General features: G+C 56.9%; 7 protein-coding genes across 7 annotated transcripts; 4 read left to right on the top strand and 3 right to left on the bottom strand.

Moving 5' to 3' along the window:
- The first annotated feature begins 189 nt into the window (after positions 1–189).
- J3D65DRAFT_609674 (succinate-semialdehyde dehydrogenase-like protein) lies at positions 190–2642 on the top strand. Its single transcript, XM_066798715.1, has 3 exons — positions 190–746; positions 814–1271; positions 1343–2642. The coding sequence occupies exons 1-3, from the start codon at positions 633–635 to the stop codon at positions 2352–2354; spliced, it is 1584 nt and encodes a 527-aa protein (XP_066659699.1). The 5' UTR covers positions 190–632; the 3' UTR covers positions 2355–2642.
- J3D65DRAFT_609670 (class-II DAHP synthetase family-domain-containing protein) lies at positions 2577–5169 on the bottom strand. The gene is made up of 5 exons (XM_066798714.1): positions 4779–5169; positions 4449–4490; positions 4182–4393; positions 3057–4134; positions 2577–2987 (listed from the first exon to the last, which is right to left on the bottom strand). The coding sequence occupies exons 1-5, from the start codon at positions 5147–5149 to the stop codon at positions 2699–2701; spliced, it is 1992 nt and encodes a 663-aa protein (XP_066659698.1). The 5' UTR covers positions 5150–5169; the 3' UTR covers positions 2577–2698.
- On the top strand, positions 4763–5732 carry J3D65DRAFT_20626 (uncharacterized protein). The gene is made up of 2 exons (XM_066794452.1): positions 4763–5451; positions 5508–5732. Exons 1-2 carry the CDS (start codon positions 5188–5190, stop codon positions 5607–5609), a joined length of 366 nt encoding a protein of 121 aa, XP_066659697.1. The 5' UTR covers positions 4763–5187; the 3' UTR covers positions 5610–5732.
- A 314-nt stretch (positions 5733–6046) lies between these two features.
- On the top strand, positions 6047–7524 carry J3D65DRAFT_654726 (uncharacterized protein). The gene is made up of 2 exons (XM_066802482.1): positions 6047–6258; positions 6326–7524. The coding sequence occupies exons 1-2, from the start codon at positions 6126–6128 to the stop codon at positions 7216–7218; spliced, it is 1026 nt and encodes a 341-aa protein (XP_066659696.1). The 5' UTR covers positions 6047–6125; the 3' UTR covers positions 7219–7524.
- Positions 7525–7673: 149 nt separating this feature from the next.
- J3D65DRAFT_581701 (P-loop containing nucleoside triphosphate hydrolase protein) lies at positions 7674–11823 on the bottom strand. Its single transcript, XM_066797715.1, has 2 exons — positions 11333–11823; positions 7674–11283 (listed from the first exon to the last, which is right to left on the bottom strand). Exons 1-2 carry the CDS (start codon positions 11777–11779, stop codon positions 8077–8079), a joined length of 3654 nt encoding a protein of 1217 aa, XP_066659695.1. The 5' UTR covers positions 11780–11823; the 3' UTR covers positions 7674–8076.
- Positions 11824–12001: 178 nt separating this feature from the next.
- On the top strand, positions 12002–14333 carry J3D65DRAFT_609665 (uncharacterized protein). Its single transcript, XM_066798713.1, has 2 exons — positions 12002–12318; positions 12370–14333. The coding sequence occupies exons 1-2, from the start codon at positions 12261–12263 to the stop codon at positions 13929–13931; spliced, it is 1620 nt and encodes a 539-aa protein (XP_066659694.1). The 5' UTR covers positions 12002–12260; the 3' UTR covers positions 13932–14333.
- An 863-nt stretch (positions 14334–15196) lies between these two features.
- J3D65DRAFT_663707 (uncharacterized protein) lies at positions 15197–17586 on the bottom strand (the record flags this gene model as incomplete). Its single annotated transcript, XM_066802692.1, has 2 exons — positions 15197–15500; positions 15551–17586. 2 exons carry the CDS (start codon positions 17584–17586, stop codon positions 15197–15199), a joined length of 2340 nt encoding a protein of 779 aa, XP_066659693.1.
- Positions 17587–18970: the final 1384 nt, after the last annotated feature.

The raw sequence follows: 18970 nt of genomic DNA, 5'->3' as shown, positions 1-18970 counted from the left end.
AATTGAAGCATTCATGGTGGACTTTGAAGCTAAAAGGAGGCATGAGGAAAGACTGCGAGCTTAGCTTGAGATCGTGTTTCCAGCTGCTCCTTTGATGGAGCATTTGCTAAATGGCTCTTCTCTCGACTGCTTGGTGTGGTTTGTCTAGAACTTCCGGCGTTTCCCAGGGGTTTCTGTAAACATCAAATTGGAATTCTCCTTTGTTTTCTCCGGCCATGCTTTTTCTTTGAGGTGACAGCGAAAAACGAGAACTGGACAACTTTTTTCTCGGGAGCCTTGCAGCCTTGGCGAGTACAAATAATGGCGCGATGCGACATCAACCTGGGGAGGTGGAGAGAGATGAAGTTGGAACAGAGTATCGCCGATAGCGCCACCGAAAGAACCCCACCAGGGACTCGGACGAGACCGCCATTGACGCTTGCGCCGCTCTTGACGCTCTACCTGTGCTCTTTCACGATAGCATTGACGACTGACGGCATATAAGCTGCGCATCCCGCCTCGAGCCATCGGTCTTCGGCTTGTCAGTCCATCTGCCCGCCCGCGTCCCCGCCTCAAGCCTCGAGCCATCCACGTAAAGCCGGCCCTCTCCCACCGCCGGGTGACGTCTTGACGACGCTCCTCTTTCACTCATTATGCGGCCCGTCCTGTCTCTTGCAGCCAGATCAGTAACCCGCGCAAACTTCCAGCCTCGCCTTGCTCCCCGCCTCTTCTCGAGAACATACGCCATGGGTCACACTGTTCCTCCGGTACCCCGCCTCCACCTTGACGCCCAGACCAACGGCCTCATTGACTGACGCTCTTTGCGTGCTACAGCTCAGCGACAAGTCGCTGCTCAAGACCCTCTCCTATGTCAATGGCGAGTGGGTTGGCGCCGCGTCTGGAAAGACGTTCGAAGTCACGGACCCCTCGTCCCACGAGGTGATTGCCACACAGCCCGAGATGGACGCCGCCGACACGCGAAAGGCCATTGATGCCGCCGCCGCTGCTCTGCCGGCTTTCCGCAAGCTCACCGGCCGCGAGCGCTCCCGCATGCTGCGCAAGTGGTACGATCTGATGGCTGAAAATGCCGAAGATCTCGCCAAGCTCATCACCTGGGAGAACGGGAAGCCCATTGCGGATGCCAAGGGCGAAGTCACGTATGCGGCCAATTTTTTCGAATGGTTTTCTGAAGAAGCTCCGCGCATCTATGGCACGACCATTCCCGCCAGCGTTGCCGGAAACCGCATCTTTACTATCAAGGAGCCCGTTGGTGTTTGTGGTCTGATTACGCCGTGAGTCAAGGCTCAGCAGCTCGAGCAGTCGAGCAACCCCTTGAGGAGAGCAACCCCTGACGTGCGTTCAGATGGAATTTCCCCGCCGCCATGATCACCCGCAAGATTGGCCCAGCGCTCGCCGCCGGCTGCACAGTCGTGGCCAAATCTCCAGGAGAGACCCCCCTCACGGCAGCCGCTCTGGCTGAGCTGGCTCACCGCGCCGGCATTCCCAAGGGCGTCGTCAACTTCGTCACGGCGCTCAAGAACACGCCCGAAGTCGGCGAGGCCATCACCTCGTCGCCCATAGTCAAGAAGGTGTCCTTTACCGGCAGCACCAACGTCGGCAAGCTGCTGATGAAGCAATCGTCGGCGACGCTCAAGAAGCTCTCGTTCGAGCTGGGCGGCAACGCGCCCTTCATCGTCTTCGACGACGCCGACCTCGACACGGCCGTCGCCGGCGCCATCGCCTCCAAGTTCCGCAGCTCGGGCCAGACGTGCGTGTGCGCCAACCGCATCTACGTGCAGCGCGGCATCTACGAGGCGTTCGCGGCGGCGTTTGCCAAAAAGGTCGAGTCGTTCAAGGTCGGCGGCGGCTACGAAGCCGGCACCACCCACGGCCCGCTCATCCACGACCGCGCCGTGTCCAAGGTCGAGTCGCACGTCACCGACGCCGTCAAGCAGGGCGCCACGGTGCTCATCGGCGGCCAGCGCCTGCCCGACCTCGGCGCCAACTTCTTCGCCCCCACCGTGCTGCGCGACATGACGGTCGACATGCAGCTGGCGCAGGAGGAGACGTTCGGCCCCGTCGCCGGCCTCTTCTCCTTCGACACCGAGGCCGACGTCGTCCGCCTCGCAAACAGCACCGAGGTCGGCCTCGCCGGCTACTTCTTCAGCAAGGACGTTCAGCGCTGCTACCGCGTCGCCGAGGCCCTCGAGGTCGGCATGGTCGGCGTCAACACGGGCTTGATCTCGGACCCCGCTGCGCCGTTTGGTGGCGTCAAGGAGAGCGGCTTTGGTCGCGAGGGAAGCCACTTGGGTGTTGACGAGTACGTCGTTACCAAGACCGTCACCATGGGCGGCGTCGGTCCGCTGCAGACCTAAACTGTAAGGTTTGGATGAAGAGGCGTGAGCGAGAAAATTGAGCCCTTTTTGGAAGATTACGGGCGATGATATACGCATGGTCAAAATGGCCAAAAGATGATACGAATCAAAAGGGTTGGGCTTTTGTTACTCTTGTAAGATTGAGGCAAGGCCGAGAACATGGCGTGGATGATCACGACGAACACGGAGATATCACATCATAAGGCTCGATGAGTCAAAAATGGACATGTAAAATCAAATTCGAGCTTTTTTCAGCAAGCCAAATGCTCCTTTTGCTATCCTGCAACCGACCTTATGCATCCCTCGATCTTCCCCGTCCCGGACTTGCCATGGTGCTGCCCCTCTCACACGCTTTCTCCACGATAGAACCCAGCGACCAAGAACGCCAGCTCCAACGCCTGCTTCTCGTTCAGGCGCGGGTCGCAGTACGTCGTGTAGTTAAGGCTCAAGTCCTGCTCGGCCAGGCCTTCGCTGCCGCCCAGACACTCGGTGACGGCGTCGCCCGTGAGCTCAAGGTGCACGCCACCGAGGAAAGAACCATGAAGCTGGTGGATGCGCAGGGCAGACGAGACTTCGGATAAGATGGACGAGAAGCGACGTGTTTTTATGCCTGTTGGGGTAGAGAGAGTGTTGCTGTGACGGGTATCGTCAGTCAATGTTCTGTCTTCGTGAAAGCCTTGGTAAGCCCGAGAGTTGAATTACCCATGCATGGGATCGCATTGCCAAACAACGACGTGACCGCTCTGTCTGACGGCCTCGATATGTCCAGGAAGTAAGTCCTCAACCTTGCCTTCGCCGTACCGCGTAATCAGCGTCACCTTGCCGATATCCTTGTTCGGGTTGACAATGTCAAGCAGCCGGACAAGCTCGTCGCTCGCCATGCTAGGCCCAACCTTGATGCCGATTGGGTTCTCAATACCGCGAAAGTACTCAACGTGGCCGTGGGTCAGTTGCCGAGTGCGGTCGCCGATCCAGAGGAAGTGGGCCGAAGTGTTGTACCAAGCCTTGCCATCGTCAAGTGCTGGACCCGCGCTTCCTGAGCGGTCTTCGCTCTTGGGTCGCGGCAGCCGACGGGTCAGGGCTTCTTCGTATTCCAGCACAAGGCCTTCATGGCTCGTGAAGAGTTCGACGGTCTCGAGCTGACCCGCTGTGTCGGCGCCAATGGTGCGCATGAAGCGGAGAGATTCAGTAATGGAGTTGACGATCTTTGTGTATTGTGTCTGGAGCTTTTCGTCGCGGACGTGGCCGAGTCCCCAGTCCATGGGATTGTGTAGATCCGCTATGCCGCTGGAGAGCTGAGCGCGCAGAAAGTTCAGAGTGGCAGCGGAGTGAAAGTACGCTTGGACTAGACGTCCAGGATTGGGCTCGCGCTCCTCGCGGTCAAAACCGTTCAGGATGTCTCCGCGAAAGCTGTGAATTTTCGAGCCGTCCGGCAGTGTTTCCATGGCACTCGACCGAGGCTTTGCGTACTGACCAGCCATGCGCGCAATGCGTACAACGGGCTTGTTTGCACCCCAAATCAGAACCAACGACATCTGAAGCAGCAGCTTGATTTTGGCGTCGATGGGGCCGTCTGAGCAGTACGAAAAGAGCTCGGCACAGTCGCCGCCTTGCAACAAAAAGGCCTCGCCCAGAGCAACGCGGCGGAGGTGCTGTCGAAGCTTGACGATTTCGGTTGGTGTCACCATCGGAGGTAGATTCTGAAGTTGAGAGAGTGCGGGAGCAAGTTGGCTGGGGTTTGGGTATTCTATTGCTTGCACAATGGGCTTCGTGCGCCAGGCTGGGAAGCGTCAGTGGTGTGCGTGTGGTCTTCAAGTATTGACATACATGAAGGGCTCCATTCGCCAGAGCTTGACGACTCATCGTTTGAGACGCCATTGAGAGCCGCGCGGTGCATGATGGCCGAGGACATTTTGTACAGGGTTTGTGGGCGTGGTGATCTGTTGTGAGCTGCGCTAGTAGTCGGCACAGCTTGTCGAGGCAGAGTCCACACGTGTGTGTCTCGGTTTTCCCTGGGGAGGGTCTGGAGTCTTGGAGTCCTATTGCGATGTCAGGTGATGTGAAGACAAAGGACGACGAGAGGCATTGGATTACCGAGAGTTCAAAGCCGACTTGTTCCTCTCGCAAGCGAGCCGCCTGGATGACAGTGAGCGCCACGACCTTTTCCGACGGATGCAGGGCCTCGTATTGAGCACGCTCCTGTTGCATCTTTTGCCAAACGAGAAGCATCAAGACGACGAAGGCGAAGGGGATGGCACAGGCGGAAATGCAATTGGCAGACATGGTGACTCAGGCGAGGATGCTTGGCGACGCGAGGGGTTGTTCGGAGTGTTGACATGTTGGAGGAGGCAGCAAAGGAAGACGCATCTCTTTAACTAGGTAGGGGAAAATGGAAGAGGCTACGGAAGCTATCAACCACGGTACCTTTTCTGGCGACTAGTCCTCCGAGGCCGTCTCAGGAATGCTTGACCGGGCGACTTGGGGCCAAGGTATGAAACCGAAGGCGACGGGAGATTCCTGCCAGCCCCGTCGGTGATGGAGGCTGAGGACTGTGGCGTCGACTGGATGTTGGAGAAGGATCTTGGGCCAAAAGAGGGAGAGCAGTCGTCGTGGAACGAGCAATAGGTAATGCGGCTCAAACAGCTGGCAAGGGCTATACAGTGAGTGGTGAGAAAGTCGACCGGGAGACCAACGCCTGGCGTCGCGGGCCGCGTCCGCTCCTTGTCCCAAGCTCCAAGCTCCAAGCTCCAAGCTCCACCCACCAGCCACTCCTCCCGGACCATCAACAACACCATTCCGCATCGGCGCCTTGTTTTGACCTCGTCTACTCGCAATGGCTGAGGAACCGCGACCAGCAGGTGTCCACGAAGGCGCCCAGACCCCGGCTGCTCCCGTCGCTGCAGAAGATCGCAAGGCCGCAGCTGCCATGTCCAAGCTTGATGCCAATCAAAACGACGATGATGCTGCTGCGAAGAAGGATGTCGATGCTGAGGCGCTGGGAAAGGCAATGAAGAATCTAGACGTCAGCGACAACACAACGCCCAAGAACGTGGTGAAGAAGGTCGTCAAGGTCGATCAGGCCGACGTCTCTTTGCTGGTGAGTTTCGAGTCAGGGAGTCCTGCTGCAGATCCATGCTAACTGCGTCTTTGCAGGTCAATCACCTGGAGTTGACCAAGCCAAAGGCCACCGAGCTGCTCAAGGCCCATGATGGTGATGTCACCAAGGCTCTGACAGCTTTTGTTGCCGTGTCGTGAATTATCGCCTTGTTCTCGAAACAGAAAGAAAAAAAGTCAAGAGAAAAGTGTCGAAAATGTCCTTTCAAAAGCCTTGTCGTACGGGTAAGCATAGCCAGGAACTATGAAACGACTGGAAGATTGACTACAAACGGGACTCGAGCCGAGTAACAACCGGGCCAGGTAGCAGCCACTTCAAATGAGAATTTTGGGCTCAAGGGATGATTCACTCAAGTTACCAACCTTTGAGCAGTCTGTCAACATCACCAATATTCGTGCTTTCTACCTCCAAGTCTTCCCATATCAACGTGTCCAGTACAGAGGCCAGGGAGCAGTCGTCCCCCACAGACACCATTGTCTCGTGAAGATGCGCGTCCATCAATGCAGTAGCACCACGCGGCAAGCCTGGAATAAAACTGACCACCTACATTACATTTAAATGGCAGCAGCACCAGTCGACCGACGACAGTTCCAGTACTTGCCTGCCAACAGTCACCTCACCGCGCCGGCGCCATGTGAACAGTCATATGCCCATCCATGACATCCCTCTTTCCTCTCTTTCTTATATCAACCTGGCTCCACTCCTCCCCAGCCCTACATCCTTCTTCAACATACACGACTAGCGCGAGGGACTTGACCTACTGGCACCCGCAACTTACACACAGAACACGTCAGTAAACCGGCAAGACTGTAACGTCTACCAAAGTTGGCTGAGTGAACTGATTGACGCGTCATAGGGCGACATCATAAAAACCAGCGGTCCTCACATCAGGTTTTATCCACCATGGACAACAACAAGACGCCCATGACACCACGACAGCAGAGCATCAACATGCGCCCGCTCCCAAACTTCCTCCTCACACCTGCCTCGGACGATGACGGTAGCATCAACAGGAACATGCGACCCACCACAATCACCACGGGCCAAAGCACAACCATCGCTTTCCCCTCCACACCCACACCCACACCCACCACATCCAAAACCACGCCTCCTCCTCCTCCTTCTCCTTCTCCTTCCCCCTCCTTCCTGGCAGGTGATAAGGAAGCATTCGTACAGGCCTGCACATCCCACCTCTTCACGGTGACGCGCGAGATTTCTGTCCTCTGGCCGCGCCTCTATTCGGCCTTTTCTTCCCACACCACTCCCGCCACCACCACTACTGCATATAGCAACACCGACAACAACAAGGGCACTACCACGACTCTAATGCACAAATGCCAACGCCTCCACTTCGAAGCCGTCGAGCTGCTCAAAGCCGTCTTTCGCGCCGAGCTGGCGGGATCGCTGGACGCCTCTGCGTCTGAAGACGTGTTTGGCAGTGCACCTAGCTGCGACGGGGACGGCGTGCCTGGCAGCGTGCCCGGTGACATGCTTGCTGCCAGGACGGCGGCAGGGAGCGAGCGGCTGCGGCTCGGGAGACAAGTTCTGTGGCTGCTTTCGCGATGGAATGAGGTCAAGTGGCTGTTTGGAGTCGAGGTTGACGAGGCACCCCGAGAGGTTGGGAAGGTGGATACTACCGACCGCATCGTCGGCGGCGGCGCTGGCGCTGGCGCTGGCAGGAGTGGTGGTCGCCGTGGGCTGGACTATGAGGAGGATGAGCGTCATGACTCGGGCGCGGAGATGCCGTGAGCGGTGGGTTTGGAGCTGGGTTCTGTTTCTCGGGTGGTGGGTATTGAAGCATTCAGCTTCCCCGGGAGCGTCTGCCAGAGGGGCTACTACTCCTGGCAAAAGGGAAGGGGACTTGAAAAAGCGGCGAGGCAGGTGGTTCTGCGGGAAGGAAAGGCTGCACAAGATACCTAGGCAGAAACCCAGATGCCGCGTGAGGGCGAGCGTGGATTAATCGAGGCAAGCAGCTTGAAAGGGATGGAGCTGCGAGCAGCAAGAAAGGCCTGCGGAGAAGATATCAAGGCAACCTTTATCTCGTGAACAATGCACAACCTGAATGAGACAGGCAAACGAGAGATCCGCTACGTCGAGTAGCCGCTCTCCCCCCCATGCCCTCACTGACCTGGCCGCGTTTAGCGCCTAGAGGACCAACCACTTGAAAGAGATGGTCGGCCAAAAGCACGAAGTGAAAATCATATTCAAGAATTAGGAAACCCTCCGGCTGCGCTCGGCCCACCGCCCCAAACTCCCCCACTCCCAAAAAGAGACTAAGATATACACAAGTGTGAAAGCATCTACACCAAACTCCTGGCCGCAAAAGCCAAGGCTCTTCCTCTGCCACCACCGCTGTCAAACCAACGGATAGGACAAAGACGCACGAACAAAGGAAGGAAGAAGAGAAAGCGGCGACGAGTGTTTACCAGTGGTCTAAGAACAAGCTCAGGACCACCACGCGAACATATCAACAACGTGGACCAGCCATCCATCCAACATCCAACGCCGAAGCTGCAAAAGGTCTAGCCCTAGACGCGCATCAAGATCATCAAGAAAAAAGACTCGACTCAAACGCCGTTGACCGAAGGTGGCCATTCCTTTCCGTTTTTACGAGCCGGTGCCATGGCTTCGCAGCCTCCTGCCCGTGCTACCAACACCAACACTCTTGCTAAAGTCAGCGCCGGCAGGCGGCAGGTTCTCGTGATCAACGCCGGCGACCGTCATGCGCGTGGCTTTCTTCTTGGTGGGCAACTTGCTCTCGCTCCTGTTTTCGCTGTCCTTGCGCTTTAGCTGGGGCAAAGAATGGGCGCCAGCAGCAGAGGAAGCGGCAGTGGAGGAGGGATCGGAAGCAGCAGCGAGAGTGGGTGATGCAATGCTCAGACTCACTGTGGCGGGCGCCGAGGCACACTCGATCGTCTGTTGCTGTGCTGAAGCCGTCGTGTTGGGGTCGAGTTCGCGGAGCGACATGTCGGACGTCGAACTGTCGGGGCGTGCCGCCTTGTTTGTAGATGCGGCAAAGGTCGTGTTGACCATCGTGGTGGAAATGTCCGAAGTATCGTTTGAGGGTGTTGCGTCGGTGTAGATCACCGTCTTGTTTGGACTTCTCAGCGGAGAAGCGGCAGCGGACGGTGCTTCGGAGGGGACAGCCGGGCTAGTCTCAGTGTATTGACCCCGAATTTTGGCGAGGAAAACATCCTGTGAATCCGTGCGAGGCAGCTTGGTGGGGTACTGGTACTTCTTGACTTGGGGGGTTTCGCCCGTCGGAGTGTATTCTTGCAGAGCCTGGTTCTCGACTTCTGTGCGAAGAGTCCGCAGAGGACCACGGATTTCGGCGTCTTCCGCAAGAGTCGGCAAAGTGGCCTGCAAGATGGCAGTCTTGGCTTCCATGTCAGTTCCAAGGTCTTGAACGCGCGAGAAGGAAGTGTTGAAGTGGTCTCCGATGCTGGAGTACGAGGTCTGGACAGTTGTTGCGAGCGCGGACAGAGATTCGGTGTGGCTGGTGTGGTGTGCTTCGTTACGGGCACGAAGACGGTCAACAATCTCGTCAAACGAATGGAGTTGGCTGTCCATGTTGGCCATTTGATCGTCGACAATCTTGACTGTGGACTCGTGCACAGAGGCAGTCGTCTGGCGGAGAGAGTCGGTATGTTCATTGGCAGCAGCAAAGTCGGCCTTGATCTTGGTCTTGACATTTTCGCGAGACTTGACAACTCCACTGATCAGTTCGGAGGCCTTGCCAGACCAAGCGTCCATGCCCTCGCCGTAGGACTGGTTTGCGGTCTCTAAGCCAGTGTTGGCAGAGTCAATGCTCTGGGAAACGCTTGCAATGCGCTCCGCAATGCGCTGCTCTTGCGATGTAGAGTTGTTATTGATGAGCGCAGTCATCTGGGCCAGTAGTGCCTCCTTCTCAGCAGCCGCCTTTAGCTTTTCCTCTTCAATCACACTGACCAAGCTGGACTGCGTCGCGCGGTTGGCCCTCAAGACCTCGAGGTTGGCTTCAGAGATTTGCTTTCTCAGAGAATCGACCTCACCCTGCTGCTCGTTGAGCTGCTTGATGAGGTCGTCAAACGTAGTCTTGAAGTCACGCCCCAGCGACGCATACGACGCGTGCAGCTGGGTATGGAAGCCTTCAAGTTCTGTCACAATTCCGGCAGAGATGCGCTCCGCAGCAGCGGACAGATCGTTCAGACTCGAGCCAACCTTTGACTTGACGTCTTCTCTCAGGCCTTTGATTTCTTCCAGTACCTCGTTCATGTCGTCCCGCGAAGTTGCCGTTTGATCGTTGACCTCTTTCCTCGACTCCTCGAAAGCCTGCATCTTTTCCTGGAGCAGAGTCTGAGAAGAACCAAGGTTCTGCAGCTCGTCCTCCACAAAGCTCTTCATCCTGCGTGTAAGCACAGCCATGAGGTCCTGTTGCTGGTCTTGAAAATCGGAGATGCGGTCTTCAACCAGGCGCGTCGTACCAGATACCTGTTGCTGAGTGGAGCCCCACTGCCTGCGATTCGTCGAGTGGAGGTCTGACCTTCTGCGCAGCTTAGAACGCAGTCCGCCAATGTCGGATGTGGTTGAGCCCAAAGTCGAAATGAGATCCCTCCCAATGTTGGCAAGCTGCTCCTCCGTTTTAGCGTGGGCTTTTCGGAACTCGGTCTCCTCCGCGAGTGTATTCCGTGTGTGCTCCAAAACGACCTCAGTTTTCTCAAGGATGCTCTGGGTTCCTTCCAGCGCAGTCTTTGCGGCCTCGTGGTCCTTCTTCAGAGTGCTCATGGATGTCGTCAAGTTGAACAGCTCCTGGACCTTGTTGCGCAAGTTGTTCTCCATGGTCTCAATTTTGTCCTTTTGCTCCTCGGCCAAAATTCTTCGAGACTCGCTCTCGGTGGTCATTTCCTCATATTGCTCCTGGGCGAGATACACACCATTCCTCTGCCGCGTCGCAATCAGCTCCATTTTGAGTCTCTCGATTTCCGACGTAAATTCTTTAAACAAAGTCTTTTTCGAGACCATTTGATTCGTCTGGGGCTTATTCCGGATGTTCTTGGCGCGGAAGGCATAATCCAACGTAGAGATGGTCTCCTCGAGATTGCTCTTTGCCGGAGAGAGCGTAGCGATGATGCAGGTCTTTGTACGCCCTCCTAATGAATCTTGCAGTAGCCTGGTCAATTTCGACTCGCGGTAAGGAATGTGTGAGCTCTTCTCCACCAGCGCGTTGATGACACGGCCCAAAGTCAGCAGAGACTTGTTGATCAGGCCAGCTTCAGCGGCGCGCTTGTTTTCTGCTCCACTGCGCTGAATGTTTTCGCTGCCCGCCAAGTCGACAAGGTTCAATTTTCCAGCGCTTACGAAATCCTCGCCCGTGTCCGAAGTGCGCTTCATGTATACGGTAATGGTAAAGACCGTATGACTACGGGAGCTGAGATCGTTGCACTTGGTGGCCGCTACTTGGCGCTTGTGGCTGCCATTTCGCAGCAGTTGGATTCCCTTGGTGGCATTATTGATGTGCGACTCCTCCATTCCTTGGACGATGGTTGACGAGTGGCCCTTTTTGCTGTTGTCCTCGTACAGCTTCAATTTGACGTTGTCATCGGCGGCAAGGAGGTCGCGGAGTTCCTCGTTGTACAATTCGATGAATGAGCACTTGACCGAGTTTTCGTGGTCGTTGCTCTCGAGCTTGTCGAACAATGCGTGCAGAACGCGAGGGACGATACCGGCGGCGTCCGGGAGCGGTAGCATATCGGTAATATCTCCTGACATTGTATACGTCTTTCCGGTTCCAGTCTGTCCGTAGGCGAAAATCGTGCAGTTGAAGCCGTCGAGAACCTGTTGTCGTCAGTTTGTGGTCGAAGACGTCTTTTGGCTGTCCACGTACGTCATTCAAGATAGGCGCAACGACTTCGTCAAAGACCATTACCTGGTCCGCGGCCGGCGAAAAGACCTTGTCGAAAGAGTATGTCTTGTTGCTGAGAGCGTTGGGTCCCATGGACAGTTCGACGCTGTTGCCCTTGGCGCCATTGGTGGACACGACAACGCCGCTGTTTTCGCGGACTTCCCTATCGTTGCGGCCCCTACAGCGGACGACGACATTGATGTTGGTGTCGGAGCTTGATTCGAATTCTCGTTCTTTGCGCTTGCGCGACACGGGAGATCGGTTGGTGGCAGAGGTCGCGACGGATGCGACGGACTCTGCGGGCGAAACGCGGCCACTGTTAAGGACCGGAGTGGCAGCGCGACGGCGAAGGTCGACAGGGCGGTTCTGGGGCGGGCGCATTGAGCCAATTCTGCTCGCGGGCAGGCCAGGTCTTGGAGGACCTGCCATTGTGGATGATGGTGGTGGAGATGGTGACTGGGGGTTGGCGGGAGTTGGTGGGGAGTCGAGGCAATTGTTTTGGCGCCGCTGGCTGTAAACAAACGACGGACCTCCGCTCGAGCTAGCACCAATCCGGAGCTGGGCCGCTTATCGATACAGACCCCTGCTGCAATCTGATCCATCTGACGGGAGCTGGAGACCAATGCTCACGGGTTCCCCATCCAGAGCCAACGGACGTCATCATTGGTTTACTCGTCGTCCACTCAAAGGCGAAAATGCCCGTCGTGTCTGCTACATCGTACCTCTTCCGTTTCTGTGCTCAGCTGCTGCCCGCCAACACTGAAATCCACCGCGTGGACACCACACGTGTTTGACCTCTAACCGGCTGCGGGGCCTCAGGGTCCAGCCACCGACTCGTCGTCTTCCCCATCTCACTGCCCATCCTCTCTCCCCAGCTGCCCATCTCCACGCTGGGTGGTTGACCTCGACCATGACCAGCCCGCCACCATCAACTGCCATCCTCCCCGGACGCTCCTTGGGCTTTATGGGTCTGTGTACCGTCTTCCTCGCTTTGTGCGACTGCGGCTGACATGTGGTAGTCCTCGGAGCCTCCCTTCACGACATCTTGACCCGCGTCAAAGCCCAGCCGTCTCTCTACCCCAAGATGCAGCTTACATTTGACCCGAAATACCCTGTCAAGATTCCCGTGGTCCTGTCCTTGCCCGAAAATGGCCTCCGCCTCCGCTTCGACGGCCCGGACCAGCGCCTGCGTTTGATCGAAGTGACCGACTTTAGCAAGACCCGGCTAAGCTACAAGAACATCGAGGTTGTGAAGATTGGAGAGTTGGGAGGAACTCTGGGGGTGCGCGCAGGTCCCACTGGTCCTAGGTTCCGCCACGTCTACGACCGGCTTCTTGGACCAACATACGCGGGCGAGTACATACCGCCGGCTGAAGATCAGGCAAATGGGGTCGGAACCTATGTTTTGTCATACCCTGGGATTGCCTTCAACTTTCCTTTGCAAGCCTCAGAGTGGTCTCCCGACAAGGATTTTGTGTCTTTGCTCTCATCGCACGCGACTGCGCCTGCCACCTCAATGGCCATCTTTCACGGCGAGTCCTGGCCGAAAGCTCGCGGAGCTTTATTCACCCAGGCGCCTGTAAATCCAAGATCTCTGGAGTTGGCAAGCAAGGCGAATGTTGCGGACGAGGTTGAGTTGGTCAAGATCTACGGTGAGGGCAGGATCGAGCTCATAAGGCGCTCAAGCCCGCCCTTTTGGATCAACCTCAGCGAGACGACTCCACAAGAACTTGTAACTGAACTAGGGCCCCCAGACGCCATATACCGCAAGAATGACAACCGCCTAGCTATCCACGGGAAGAGACAAAGTCTCAACGGACTCGCCAGCAGTCAGGCCTCGATCCCCTACGCTGACGGAGAGTCGTCAGAAAACGAAGAGAACATGTCGTACACTGGCTCCGAGCGCGAGGAGTCAGAAGGCTCCGAAGACGATAATTCCAAGACATACCTCGACGCCAACGACGCGTCACCAGAGCACTTTTACAACTACTTCAACCATGGCTTCGACATCCTCATCTCCACTCCCACAGCCATCTCCGCGCCCTCGCCAACCTCTACCCACCCAACGCGCGATGTCCCCGCAGACTGGCCGCCCTCTGAAAATAACCTAGTAGCCACGAAAGTCATCTTCCACGGCAACGTGCCCGGATCCTACCCTTTCAACAGACACCGACGGTCGCGCTGGGTCCTCGAACACGTACCTACAGAACTGTACAAGGAGCCGTTGACATCCGAAATGCCGTTTGCCGACTGCAAGGGCCGCCTCCTCGAGGCCTTCAAATCATACTGCAACACAGACGAGGAAGAGCGCTCCATGCAGCGCGGCATGGTGCTGAATCGGGGGTGGGGCGACAGCCCCGGCAGCAGCTGCGAGCTCCTCGGCGGCTTCGAGGAGGCGACGGCATCGCCGGTGCAGTCGCGCAGCAAAAAGGGTGGCGTCGGCGCAGGAGGCGTCGGCGTCTCCGATGCGGCCAGCGCCGCCATGGACAACTCGTTTGGCATCAGCGAAATTTACGGCTTCCCGGGCCTCATTTTCGAGGTCTTGAAGAACGACGCCGTCAGCACTTTGACCGTCGTTTGAGATGTTGGGCCTTTCTTCTTTGCCATATGGCTTCGCATTTTGCTTTTGGCATTTGGGGCGTTTGAACATTTGGGGTGCTGCTATGATTATGCAGAGTAAATCATCAGAGACTAAAGACACAAAGACAGATGACAACAACGATGACGAATACGTGGATGAACGAATGGATTGGATGCACGGCGTATGATGACAAGGACTTGTGTACGTATGGGAAGGTTGAGGGATGGGGGCGTTGGCTTGGGTACGATGTACAATGGATTTGCTTTCCTCTGCTTCTCGACGAGTCTTCCGACAAATCAATGCCACATTCCACAACCTTGACTATACACTGACCAAGTAAAGAGAGGCGTAAGAAAAGGGCGCAAGAGCCACGGATAAAGCCGCAGGTCAACATCTCTTCATTACAACCACTAATATTTTTACACCATCAGCCATCGCATTCCACGTGCCAATTTGCCTACTGTAGTATACACACGACGCAGCCGTGCAGCCAACAAGCCAGCCGTTTCAAAAGAAAGGCGAGAAGATGAAGGCAGGTCTATCGGGGGCTCCAACACAAAAAGCGACGGTAGCAGGGAGTTAGCAACACACAACGCACAACGTAGACATTCTCGCTCAATCTGCGACAGCGCTGCTCGCAGGACAAAGGGAGGAAAGTGGGTAAAGCGAACGCCCACACGCTCAACGCTTCGCTTCGACAACGACAGAGAAGAAGTGAAAAAGAGAATTTCGGACCGCGCTTTCTTTCGCGTTTACTGGGGGGATTTGGATCAATCGGGATACTACTGACTACAAGGACTACTACAGGGGGTTTTAAACAGCGACAGAAGGTGATGTGATTGGGGATATCCGGCGCCAGTTGTGACGTGGGATGAAGAGTGAAAGAGTACATGTGTGCAAGAGCATGAGCGGCGCAAAGTAGCCAACAGGGGTATGATGAGCGAAAAAAGGGGTAGAAGGTGCTTGGGGGAAGCGACGACGACCAGCGACGACAGCACCACCACGGAACCAGCCAACAACATGGAAGCCAACCACCAAACGGACCGACGGGGAATATCGGCAAGAACAACAACTGCTGCTGAGTCGGCAACGTGTGAAGCGGAGAGACGAGATGCCACAGTCCGCTTCATCGCCCTTCAAACATTGATATCAAGTTTGAGATGCGGCCAGATTTGCGCTGTTGCGAATCGCCTCCACCACTGCCACTGCTGTGGAGATTTTGAATCGTTGGAGTATGACGGCCAAGCATGACACTGTCGATGCTGCTAATGGTAGAGCCATCGCTGTCTGGAAAAGTTGATGTGGTTACAGAGGTGGCGGTAGTGGTGTTGGTTCGAGGTGTTGTTGTTGTTGTTGAAGGCGACGACGCCGGCTCTAACGATGAAGATGCGCGGTAGGGCCGCGATGGAGTGGTGGATCGTAGAGGAAGATGGTTCCTGGTGGGTGCGGCCACGGCCGATGGTGACATTGTGTTGCTGCTGCCATGATTGCTGCTGCAGCAGTTGCAATGATGATCCTGCAACTGCAGCGGCAGCTGCCCATGCGAAATTGATGATTTTGACCTTTTTGCTCACAACCGCTATCAGCTACTCAGGGCTGGCCAAGCTCGTCTGCCTTACCGGATAACGCCGCCCTCGAGGCCGGCAGGGGTCTGGGTCATCGAGGTGCTGTCCTCGCCGTGGTTCGGCACAGGTGTCTCGGACCCCTCCCCCGCGCCGCTGTCTGCAGGGGCATCTGCTTCAGCTTTGTCGTCAATGGGAGCCGAGGGCTCCAGTTTCGCGCTTGTTTCTGGTTCTTTCTTGCCAACGACAGCCGCAGCCTTGTCCTTGGCCTTTTCAGCGCCTTCTACAACCTTTCTCTTGACCTTGGACGCTTCACCGTTGGCTTGCTTGGGCTTGGGGACAGGGTTGCGGCGGGGAGGAGACTTGACGTCTGTCTTTTCGTGGGTCTTGCTCGCAGACGCGGCTGTAGGCCGCATCATGCGGGCCAGGAAGTCATCAGGAGCCTTGCCTCCAACGCTAGTACGGGAGGTGCGCGATTCGGGGCGCTTGGTTGAGCTGGACGAGGCGGGCGGGGGGCGCGACGTAGCGGGTTTCTTGGCAGCGGCCGCGGTGGTCGTCTTGGATGCGACAGCGGGCGCGCGAGGAACAGTGGTCGCAGGCTTGCGCGCAGTGGTCGATGACGTAGCCTTCTTGTCCTCGTCGCGTTTGATTGCCGAAGCCGCCGTTGGCTGCGTGAGGCGAGACGGTACCTTAGCGGGACGGGTCGGGGATTTCGGCCTCGGCTTGGCAGTACCGGCAGTCTGGGCGGTCTTTTTCTCTGCGGCAGATCTAGAAGACGAGCGCGGCTTCGCTCCGGTTGTGGCGCTAGAGGTCGTTGACTGGAGCGAATGTCTGGACGTCTTCTTCGTGGGCTGTTCGGCTGGAGCAGCGGCAGTCTTGGAAGAAGTCGACTTGGGCGACGTGATGGACGACGCGGGCGTCTCAGTTGGCACAGGGGTAGGAGATTTCTTGGGTGAGTCTGGCACTGACTCTGCGGGCTTCTCCTGGGGCGCGGGCTGCTCCTCATGTTCAGGCGCAGCTTCGCCATTTGACGCCTCTTGGGCGGGAACAGCCTCAACCTTTTCCTCTGCAGGGGGTTCGGCCGTCTCCTCCACGGCAGGCGGAGCGGCTTCTTCCACGGCGATCTCGGCATTGTCCTCCACAGGAGTGCCTTTGACCTCCGCGAACTCAACCAATGGCTCGGGTTTCTCCTCCGACACAGACGTCGGGTCTTCCTGACGCTTGTTCTGGACATCTTCAGCCTCAAGAGGCTTGGGCGCCGTGATATCATCGTTCGTGGTCGGATGAGCTGCACCGCTCCGGTCCGTAAAGTCTTCAGAGAGATCGATGAGAGCGGCCGGTTCGCTTCTGGCTTGTGCGTTGTGCGCCATGGACGCGGGCTTGTCTTCAATGGCCGTGTCGCTTTCGGTGCGCGGGTGCTCGTGAGCTGCAAGCTCAACCTTTCGGAGATTTTTGGCAGCTTCGGCGACAGCGTTGTTGGCATTCTCCTGGGTAGCTTCCTGCTTCGGACCCGGAGCATTGGACAACTTGGAATCTTGCAATTTGTTGTCCTCGTTGTCTACGAAGCTTCCCATGGCCTCATCCTCCTTGATTTCGGGAAAAGGTGTGTTGAGGGTGCTGGGGGCAACGGCCTGCTCAGGTACGACCTCGTCGACTTGCAGAGAGGCTCGGCGTTCCCTCACTTCTTGCGTGACAGATTGCCTGACTTCTTCAAGCACTTCCGAATCCCTGTTAGGGTCCAGGCTCATGCTCCCGCGACGATGAGCAGCGGTGCTTCCTTCTGGGTGAGCATCGTTGGCAGGAATGTCCTGAGGGGGCTCAAAGTCGCCCGGATGCGAGGTGGGACTCATTGTGGATTGGGTCATTTGAGCCATGCGGGCGATGGGGTCGACGCCCTCGACGGAGACGAAGCTGGCGCGGATTCTGGAGGTGTTGCGCGCGCTTGAGTCGCGACTGCGAACGCTGCCGACGGGGGAGTAAGAGCGGCCGCGGGAGCCGGCTTCAGGGGAGTCAGGAGTAGGGTTTGATTTCTCGAACATGGCACGGAGGTTGCGTACGCCTCCAGCGCCACTACTAGGAGCTGGTGAGGACATGGCTGAGATGGTCAGTCAAACGAGGCTGGAAAGGGATAGCGTAGGGATGAGGAAATCAAGCGGGCATGCCTCGCGGGCAGAGGGGTGAGGTGGTGAGTAGGATGTCGAAGGCGGCGCGGCGGGCTGGAGGCGGGAGGTGCCCTAATGATGCTGCGTGGGCAGTGCGCTCGTGCGCCGCTGAAAGTTGAAACTCGCGTTTCAGGCGGGCAGCGTGGACTGAGAGGTGGCACTTACAATTGCAGCGTCGATTGCGGTCGTCGTCTAGAGGGCCATGAACAATGGCAGAGCGAAATGGCCGTGATGAGGGTTGATTTCGGAGCTGCCCAAGTTTGGAACGTTAGGGTAGCTTAGTCCAAACACAGGAGCGCGGGCGTGTCCGGTCGCCAAGGCAATTTAATTTGACCTACCAAACGGGCTAACCAGCGATGACGGTGCGCTCGATGGCAATTGATGGCAACGGCAATACCCAACGACAATGGCCATCCGGCTCCAGGCTCCGTGAGGTTTCCATCCTCAACGGCCGCCACAGACACATGACGTGCCTTCGACGTGGTGCTCCACCTCGTACATCATCAACTGGACATCCATCGCACCAACACCTCAGCAGCCCTACAGCCCCATCCATGCTCGCCCTCCACCTACCCCTGCCAAACACCAAGGAGGATCCGGAGCCGGATCTGGATGCCGCCTCCCGCTTCCCTCCCGCTGGGCTGCCACCTGTTGGCCATGCCCAACATCTTTTCGTGATTCTCATTCGTGCCATTTGTCTCAGCGCTCTCATCGCACAAGTACCGCCACTCTTCCACCGCATGTCTGCTGTCTGGGTGTCACAGGGTCTGGTTACGCCATCAGGGCCATGTCCCTGAACCCCAACCCGCGGCTGACATCACGTCTGGGGCACCAAAACAGGGTTGCGCATCGGGCAGCTCCCCAGACCCGCCGAGCCTTTTGCTGGAGACGACGGAGAGGAGATATCTACTCTACAGTCCATTGTGCCATCGCCAAATAGCTGTCGTAGACATCCGCCATGTATTTACCACTTGCTCCCTTGTTTCATTCCGGACACGTGCCTCATTCAGGAGTTTCATCTGAGGCTGAACGCTTGTCGGTGCCGGTACAATCATCCGCACCTCGTTCGCCTTGAACTCCACTGCATCACCGTAGCCCGGTCCTTGCAATCGCGATCAGGGGCTTGCTCCTCTGCTACCCGAACCCAAGCCAGACATTCTCCCCATGGAAACCGTTGTATCCCTGGTCAATCCCACAAGTCGTATTCGCGAGCAGAGACAGATCAGCCGGATTCCATTTGGCCATCAACGGGTGCCGTGGTTGGATGTCTCCTAGATTGCTGCCTTCTTTGGCCCCGTCCGTCTGTTTGGACAAT

This window comes from Phyllosticta citribraziliensis (assembly GCF_038025025.1).
Source record: "Phyllosticta citribraziliensis strain CPC 17464 chromosome Unknown J3D65scaffold_1, whole genome shotgun sequence".
Lineage (NCBI taxonomy): Eukaryota > Fungi > Ascomycota > Dothideomycetes > Botryosphaeriales > Phyllostictaceae > Phyllosticta > Phyllosticta citribraziliensis.
The sequence above is the reverse complement of the archived record's forward strand: the minus strand, read 5'-3'. Positions and strand labels throughout refer to the sequence as shown.